This window comes from Epinephelus moara, chromosome 17 (genome assembly GCF_006386435.1).
Source record: "Epinephelus moara isolate mb chromosome 17, YSFRI_EMoa_1.0, whole genome shotgun sequence".
NCBI classification, from domain to species: Eukaryota; Metazoa; Chordata; class Actinopteri; order Perciformes; family Serranidae; genus Epinephelus; species Epinephelus moara.
Window position 1 is genome coordinate 21623263 of NC_065522.1, and position 9855 is coordinate 21633117.

General features: G+C 39.8%; 1 protein-coding gene across 1 annotated transcript in view; it reads left to right on the forward strand.

Moving 5' to 3' along the window:
- Positions 1–8412, forward strand: part of LOC126403765 (phosphofurin acidic cluster sorting protein 1-like) — a 110799-nt gene extending 102387 nt beyond the window's left edge. The window contains exon 24 of the mRNA XM_050066527.1: positions 1079–8412. Within this exon, the coding sequence (XP_049922484.1) occupies positions 1079–1197 (119 nt within the window). The 3' untranslated portion in view covers positions 1198–8412. The remainder of the gene's footprint in view (positions 1–1078) is intronic.
- Positions 8413–9855: the final 1443 nt, after the last annotated feature.

Consider the following 9855-nt stretch of genomic DNA (forward strand, 5'->3'; position numbering starts at 1 on the left):
GTGGACTCCTGTTTTGAAGCCTCAACTTTAACTTTGTTTTGTCCCTAGAAGGCATTAGTTGCACAGCAAGTAAAAACATACATAAAAAAGACACGAGAGAACACATAAGAATATAAGAACTCAACAGTCGGGGGGAGGAGAGGGGAACACAATGTCGGAAAGGATGGCTTTAGCCTTCCGTACTATCTGTTTATGAAACAGGACAGATAGCGAACTCCGCTGAGCTCCCAAGATCTTGCTACTTGTGTTCACAGTGCGACTTTGTGCATTTTTTAATCTGATGTTGAGATTCACAAATTAGCAGAGAAGAGAGAAGGTCAAGTTTGGCATTTTTGCCATTGCCATCTTGGATTTTTGGAACCAGAAGTGACCATATTTGGACAATCGGGTGGAGCTAATGCTAACGCTAGCTGCTAGCTTGGTTAGCACAGTGTGTTTACAGCTGTGTTTAACTATGGTAATGCTGATGCTAACTGTCACTTGCGAGAAACAGTCTTAAAACAGTTAAAACAAAACGTACTTTCAAAAAAACCCAAACGTTCGTCTTCTAAGAGGGTCAACCAAACCCTGGGCAAGATTTTTTTAGGCGACAAAAAAGTTATAGCTAACTTTTATGATCTGAAAACACACTGAAATAGCAGCAACTACAGTATGCCTATGCCTATACTCTGTGAATCTGGGGTTACACCGTGGTTACCTAACCAACATTGTCTCCGCGGTTGCTGCGCCCACCTGTCACTCAAGGTGCTAAGCCCTTAATTATTTGTAAATTTAAGCCTTAATAACATTTAAACAGGTTGGCATGAATGTTGAAATTAGCTAAAGAGACCAAAATCGTTTTTTGCACTTGGCTGTGAACATGTTTATTACAGCTGTAAGGTTGGGCATTTTAACATAGGGGTCTATGGGGATTGACTTGCTCTTGGAGTCAGCCCCAAGTGGTCATTAAATGAACTGCAGTTTTTGGCACTTAGGCGTTGGCTTCATTTTTCAGCCCCAGAGGTTGCTTGCTTTAGTTTTATTTCATCATTCTGTTATTCAGCTGAGTTTTTAACGTCTTATTTCTGTTTCCTACCAGTGTCCATAGACGGTGTGGAGTGGAACGAGGTTAAGTTCTTCCAGCTGGCCGCCCAGTGGCCCACTCACGTCAAATACCTGCCTGTCGGACTTTTCGGCTACAGCAAGCCCCCCTCCTAGGGGTGAGCACCGGCCAGCTCCTCTGACCCTGACTAAACCTTCAGCTCTCCTCGATCCTGAAACACCTTCGTGCAAAGACCCCGCCTCACAGCACCTGCAGATCTGAAAGAAGACGTCGAGTGGCTGGACTATTTTCTTTATGTAGTTTCATTTTGGCTACAGTCGTCTTATTTCTCTTTGGAGAGGAGGAAGAGGAAGAGAGGGAGGAGGGTGTTGTAGGGGTGCAGCGTTGTTACTAGTCACTTTAATGCCCCTTTTTTTGTGTGTGTGGCGAGTGTGCATGCACACGTGAATGTACAGTATGTGTGCGTGTGTGTGTGTGTGTTTACAGGGGGCTTACAGCACAAGTTTATTAGCTAACTGCCATTTACGTTTCCGTTCTATGGAATGCAATAGCATGCAACAGCTCACCGATTTCAAGCCCTTAAAGTCCGACCCTCAACTTTCGATCCCTACAAGGTCCCACTCACCTCACCACCCGATCTACACGTGCATGCTCTGAACTAACAGATACACCACTCATGTGCCGGAAAACAAGAACTCAGAATTAAAAACAAAACAAAAAAAAAAGTACTGTAACAGGGCTTCAGTGTTTGCATGAGCCAGTGAAAACACAAAGAAAAGTCTCCTCTGCTCACAAAATGCAGTCAAATAAAAGGCTTGCATGTGATGAGTTTCTTCAACAGACGCCCGTCAAAACAGGCCCATTATTTATTGATTTTATTTCAAGGGCTTCCATATAATTTAAAATATTTTTTCTGTACCACAACAAGTCATTTGGGTGTCTAATGCCTAATGATTCCTTTCAAAAAAACAAAAAAGAATATATATATCTATATATATAAAGGGGAAGCGTCTTTTTTTTTAAATTGTGCTCTCGTGAAAAATAGTAATACCTTCCCTTTAACGCTGTTTTGTGATGCATAGTGTACGTTTTTGTGAAGAGTTCCAAGATTTCAGGGCAGGGGCTACTGTAACGTGCAGTTTTCTTTATCTCCTTATTTGCTATGCACTTACAAAGACACATCTGGGTGTTTGCAGAGTACAGCTGGTAAAAAAAAAATCAATTAAACCAAGCAAACATGCAACAACAAACAAACGCATATTTAAACGGTCCTAAACTCGGCAGCGTTGATGGGAATATAATGAATAAAATCTGCTTTTCAATACACCACAGAAATGGGAGTTAAAGTCCTGCAATAAAGCACAATGTTGTTTGCCAGTTGTCCCCTAGATAATTTTTTCTTTATTGGCAACAGATTGGCAGCTTTCTCTTCAGTGAAAACAGCAGACCTGTTGAAAAAACAAATTTTTTTTTTAAGCATTTTCCTTTTCTTATCGGACTCCTTAAAGGGACAGTTCACCCTAAAATCATAAAGACATATTTTTCTTCTTACCTGCAGTGCTGTTTATCAGTCTAGATTGTTTTGGTGTGAGTTGCAGAATGCTGGAGATATCGGCCGTAGAGATGTCTGCCTTCTCTCCAGTATAATGGAACTAGATGGCACTCAGCTTGTGGTGCTCAAAGCGCCAAAAAATACATGTAAAAAACTCAACAGCAATGTCTCTTTCCAGAAATCATGACCTGGTTACTCAAGATAATCCACAGACCTTGTTGTGAGCAGTTTCATGTAGGAACTATTTTCTTTGTACCAAACTACACCTGTTAACCGTATTACAACGCAGAATGAAGCATGTACTGCTAACTCACCTAGCATTATTGAGCTCAGCCCAGGAGGACGACACTGATGTCTGTCACAAGCACGAGCCTCTCGTCCATGAGTAGATGCACACTTCCTTCTGCGCTGTGATACATAAGTAAGCAGTAAGGCGAGAGCAAGAATGTGTGGCTGGTACTGCAAGAAATGAGTCCTGAAATATGTTAAATCGATGTTTTTGACAACACCACATTGCTCTTAAGATTGTATTTTTGGCACTTCGAGCACCGCAAGCTGAGTGCCATCTAGTTCCATTACATTTAAGAGAGGGCAGAAATCTCTACAGCTGATATCTCCAACACTTAGCAACTCACACCAAAACAATCTGGACTGATGAATAGCACTGCAGGAAAAATATGTATTTATGATTTTGGGGCGAACTGTCCCTTTAATAACCACCATTTTATCAGGAAATAACAGATGTATTTGGGTTGATGTTGAGTTATTTTGGCACAGGTCTGCTTAAAGCTTTCTCTAGGCTGTCGTGAGGTGATTAGTGAGTGTACAGTAACTGGTAACAAGTGTGCGTGTATGTGGTGAATTTAATGTAACGTGGTCAGAAACTTTGAGAAAAAAAAAATCACTAAATTAGGAGGAATACTTTTTCTACCGTGTGACAGAGGGCATGCAGTTGGTGTGTGTGTGTGTGTGTGTGTGTGTGTGTGTGTGTGTGTGTGTGTGTGTGTGTGTTGGCACTATGTGTTGATGGTGTGGTCATTATCGATATCATTGGGTAACAGATTAGGGCTGCAAAAGCTGCCGTGGTCGGCCTGGTTACTTTGTGGCCTGGCACAAGGCGAATGCGGATTTTTCGACCAATATCAAAACACTTTGAAAAAAAAACCCAAAACAGAATCACTTAATTGAATTCAATTTTCTTGACATAATTCGATTGAAATTCAAATCATGGTTTATCGTGATTCCTCTGAAAGCAGTTTTTTAAAGCCTTGTGTCACCTACATTGTAACACTCTCCATCTCCAGTAAAGTATTAGGTTTTTTAAAAAGTGTTAATGCCAATGTCTTGATTTAAATGCTGTTTTTGGTTGAAATCACATTTTCCTGTTTTGATGTTACAGTGTTACAGTCGTGATGTCAGCAGCACGTCTCAAACTCGGCTCATTTTTCTGTCCGACAGCACCTGTTACATGAAGGTTTCACTCTGAAAGGGTTTGCTTGTTTGTTCACTCACTGTTTGGCTAACAGCTCATCCATCACCACCCAACAGACGCTCAGTTTGTTTGGTGTTGATTGATAATTCGTATTGCCAAATATTTGAATGTACTGAATTTAGTTTACATGTGCAGTTTTAAGGCACACTCAGATGTTGCTGTAGTATATTCACTTCGGTGTTATTTGGCTTTAACTAGACTGAAGAAATGGTCCAGTGAGGTCATTTCTAAGCCAGTCTGGATACTTCCCTTCAACTTTTTTGTGCAAACAACCTATAAAAAGCAAACAGCCAGTGGGCTCGTGAAAGCACCCCTCTTGAAACCTGTACCTTTTCTTCACTCGTGTTGCTGACAACCAGTTAAGGGCTTTACAGACAGACTGACTGACTGATAGCCTCCACACGGGGGGCTGAGTTTAATTATTCCCGATTATCAGTGAACGATTATCAGGTAGTTTGACATCATTTTATTCCAAAATTAATAACATTTGAATCCTGGCACTTGCTCTTAAAAAGTCTTTTTGGCGCATAAGCAAACATAATTTGCTCTTAGAAAAACAACACTCATCTTGGTACCACTTTAAAATAACCTTTATGTAGAGAGGATTTATATGTTGGCACTAATGACTTCATTAAAGTTAATGAATAATTAAAGAATGCATTAAAGTTCAGGATTGAGCTGCTATGCACTAATTGTGTTGCCAATTTTAGTGAAGTATCCCTTTGGTTAGTTTGCAATGTATCAATATAAAACAATATGGCTTTTAAAGGTGCACTTATAAATATTTTATAGTAACAATGGGATAAATTACTACATGTTATGTGAAGGGTGCAGTTCATACTGACAAACCCCCGAAAATTAGCATCCAACTCAATTTCCTATCCAGTCTATGGAGCGTTTAAGTGTCTTTTAGCTCATTGTTTTGGTGTAATGGTGCGTTAATTGAACACGAGGTGAATTTTCTTGTCTCTAAGTCGCAGGAATACAGCTGCTGGACTGTTTTTTGGGAGTATTTCGCAACTGGCACCCTTAACAACTGTGCTAACGGTTGTACTAACTAACTGTGAAAGGTAGCTAACGACTAACTTAGTTTGCAATTTTTCGCATCTCTTAACTCGTCGGAATACAGCTGCTGGACCTTTTTTTGTGTGTTTTTTTTTTTTTAGTATTTTGCAACTGGCAAATATTCACCCTCAACAGCTGTGTTAATGGTTGTGCTAGCTTACTGGGAAGGGCAGCTAATGACTAACTTAGTCAGCAATTTTCACGTCTCTAACTCTTGGGAATACAACTGCTGGACTGTTTTGTTTTTATTTGTTTTTTTGGAGTAATTCGCAACTGCCGCCCTTGACAACTATGCTAACAGTTTTGCTAGCTAACTGGGAAAGGCAGCTAACAGCTAACTTAGTTTGCGTAAAATACAACTGATAGTTGGAATCAAGTAATGTGAACATGGTAAACATGTAAGCTCCGTTCTCCGAACCAGCGTCAACCAACACAGCAAAACTCTTTATTTTTCATACTGTCACCGCTTCACTTTTTCCGCTGTTTACATTCCACAATGAAAGACCAACTTTAACGACGCAGCTTTTTGCAAAGAAGTGACTCGACAAAATACCTCACACAAGTCACAAATTTACAGAACTTATTGTGTAGTCCTGTGACTCTCCTTTTTTGCTCTGTCTCTGTACTGTACTGATGTTGAGTTGTAGAGCTCTGGGTGCCCACCGTAGATTTATAACACTAACTACATACCAGGCCAAGATGGTGCCTATTGATTTCAACGTAATGGCTCGCCTGGTGCATATGCCAAAAAAGAAATTCTAATTTCGGGTTTACTTCCCTGGTATGTGACCTACTGAATATGTTTCTCCCACTTGCCCCGCCTACAAGTCCCAGCTCTGCTCGTAGACTTTGTGACGACGTCACAGATTTTTAAATTGTTTTTCTCAGCTAGAAGACAACAAATATAAAACCACCACGGTTTAAAAATTAGAGTCATAATTGAACGTGTTTGCAGCGTCAACAGTTTTACAGACATCTCTTTATAATGGTGGCCTTTGGAGACAAAGCTTTTTGGGCTGCAGGGGATTTTATCACTGTAATACCGCGAGTGGCCACTGGGAAAAATTGGGAGCAAGGCTGAGCAGCTCTCTTGGGGGCTTGGTGCCCACAGACAGCATTATTTGACCTCTATTTCTGATTCTCGGTGAGGTCAGGAGCATCTCAACCAGATCTCAACGCTAATAGGCTTCAAATTCAGATATTTCAACTTGTGCTATTACACAAATAGCACGAATTTTGCATCTTTGCATCATTCACGTCACCCAGCGAAAAATTGCATCTCTTCAAGTTCAAGTCTTTGCATTGACTTTGTATGTTATGGCGCCATGCGAAATTTTACTGTTATGGTTCACTCTCTCGGGTCTCACCAGCCTCTTTTCTAGCCAGATTATATGTCAGAAAAAGTCTCCAAAACCCGACTATACACCACCTGTCCAGCAACAGTTAGCAGCTAGCAACACAGTGGAGCATTTAGCAGCTTAAGGGCCTGATATTTCCCTCAGGAGTCGGTGGAGACTCAAACTGAGCCAACATGAGGGTTCATATTGGGCTTACAGTCATCAGGTGGTCAGAAACATGACTCCAAATGATTAATAATGTCTTTCTGTGTCTGCTGGATGTGTAAATAGGCAACGGTTCGCTCACTAACAATGATATCAGTGTTGTGTTCAAATCTTGTTTCTGCTGCCCCCAAGTGGACGAATAAATTCAAATAATTCTGCTTTATGTTTAAATGTTTGCAGGTAATTATAGAAGGGTTTTTTTTTAAGATCTGTTGTACAGAATATACTGTAGATAAACCAAAGGGAAGCTTCACTAAAATACTGAAATCCAAAATTCAATTCCACTTTACGCATTGTAATAACTTCCTTCTGATCTGTTTTAACCTTTAATAAAGTCATTAGAGACAACTTAAGACGTTTTTTTAATTGTTGTTTACCATGAAAGGGTGCCACATTTTTAAATTTGAAACTCGGATTTCAAAAAGGAAAATTTTTCCAAAATTTATATAATTTTTTTTTTCTACTTAAACTGTAAACACGGAGCGTCAGTAAACTTGTATCTGCTGTTAGAGATGACCTTGCCTAACTCAGAATGCTCTCTGCCTTGTAGTGTTGTTGCCTAAATATTATTGCAACAACGTGAATCCAAACTTTCCTATATCGTATGTAGTCCTAGTTTATTGATGCCTCTTTCACTCGCAGCCTCCACAGGGAAGATCAAGGTCAGGTCAGCTGACTCTCCGGCTCCCTGGTCACCGATTGAACCGAACTTGGAAATATTCCACTGAAAGCGAGGCATTAAAAACTAAATCACTGCCAAAACTAAAATGTGAAGAAATAGTGATTATATTCAAATAGTTTGGTGGGTTTTTTGGGTTGCCGATTACTGAAAACACATTAACAACAATCTTTATTCTGAAGTCATCATTTCAATGTTTGGAGGAACTTCTTTTAATCATAGCCACATTCTGCAGCTTCATGTTTCATCAGCCATCTTTCATCATCCTTCTTTCATCAGCCATCTTTCCCATCGTCCTTACAGTTTACACGTTTTCCTAAAGTCTGTTTAAAAACGCTGGTTGTTCTGTACCTAAGTCTTGAACTTGTTCCTGTGTGTTTTTACCCGTACCTCTGTACCTGTGTCGACCTGTGTGTTTTTGTGACGGTGTTAACGATGGTTCCTCTGTCCTTGACTAGTCGTGGTTAGAGATTAGGAGCTGTTTGGTCCATCAATAATCTCTGTCAGTGATCAGCAGTGTCTTCTCTCTCCACCGTCCTCAGATATACCTCTGATGATGAGAGAGTCTTCTTTACCAGGCTTCCACAAGCTTAGCTTTCTAAATGATATTGTCCCCCATTCCCTAACAGCTTGTAAATTTTGCCGTCTGTCCTCATGGGAACGGGATTTGCCTATGAAAGCAGTAGATTTCTGCCTGACGAGGTTGTGCTCAGAGCAGAGCGTCCTAAGCTTGTGGACTTGTGGAGAGTATTTTTGCACATGACATTGTTTCTTCAGCAGCAGTCTTCAGCTTTTTTGCCTTTTGCCTATAACAATAATAAACTATAATGCTTGTACATATCAGATAGTACTTGTTATATTGTATTCTAGTTCTGTTTTTTTTTTCTTTTCTTAATTTGACATGTTTTGTAGTACTGCTTTTTCATGATTACGTTTGTCAATCAAACAGATGTGGGATGAAAAGTGGAAGTGTTCATTGTTTCATTTGTTTTTTAAAATAAAAATATTCCTGATTTGTAACTCAGTCTTTTTTTGTTGTTTTTTAAATACAGTATACTGTACTAGGCTTGGGCGGTATCAAAGTATTAAGGTAAATTAAAAAAAAAAAAAAAAGGTATTCCAGAAATACAGATGGTCTTCTTACTAATAAATTGATACAGAGATGCTGTGTTGAGGTGATGTAGTGCACAGCATTCGCCAGCAGAGGCCAGTCTCTGCTCATGAGACAGGCAACTCAGCTGAGATAGATGGCAACTGCGAGTGGTGGGGATAACGTTACAGGACTAGTAAAGAAGAATAATGGCTCTGCTCCTGTTTGTGAATATTGCTACGAATAACTTTATCTTGAGATGACTTCTTTTAACTATAACAGTTGTTTTGTTTCATGACATCATCTCTGTTCTATGGGCCATAAGTATTTATACCAGGCAAGACTTGTCTAAGTAGGCTAATTGCACGATAGAAATGCAGCATTCTAGGCCAGACAATGATATACATGCTACAGTGACATCTATCACCAGCAGCCTAGCTTTTTAAAATTTGTTTATTTATATATTTATTTCGACAAATACTGTCATATACTGTTATGATAATAATAATAATAATAATACATTTTATTTATAGGCGCCTTTCAGGACACTCAAGGTCACCGTACAAAAGACAATAATAAAACAATCAATAAAACATGATGGTCAAAAAACGCAATACATAACACAATACATAAAACAGCAGTAAAGTGCAATAATGAGGTCATTCCTGTCCAGATTAAAGGGAGTATGTCTGAAAAGGTGAGTTTTGAGGCGGGATTTGAAGGAAGTGACAGAGTCCAAGTGTTTTATGTCCTGCGGTAGAGAGTTCCAGAGGCAGGGGGCCGAGCGGCTGAAGGCTCTCGACCCCATGGTGGATAAGCGAGCAGGTGGGAGGGTGAGTTGAATGGAGGAGAGTACGGCTGGGTATGTTAATGTGAAGGTGGACAGGTAGAGCGCTGTATCATCTGCGTAGCAATGAAATTGAATGTTATATTTGCGGAAAATACTGCCAAGAGGGAGGAGGTAGATGATAAACAGGAAAGGTCCTAGCACAGAGCCTTGGGGTACACCGGAGGAGAGGGGACTGGTTGGGATGTAAATGTTTTCAGTTGAACCAACTGAGTGTGGCCAGAGATATATGATTGTGTTATGTTATGATATGTTATTAAGGTGTTAAAAAGTAAATACCGCCCAAGCCTATACTGTATGTTGAGTATGTGCATGTGCTTGTACCTTTATATAACCTTTTTATGCTTATTAAAAATGGTGGTGAGATTGTGATATACAACATTAATTTTAACAGCTGGTGTATTTTCAAATTTAGAATAAAACAATCTCAGTCATGGAATAAATGCGGCTGCGTTGAGAACAAGGGTGTTTTCGAGGAGGGCTCTCGAAAAGACTGGAATGAAAAGTTTGGTTCTGTTTTCACATT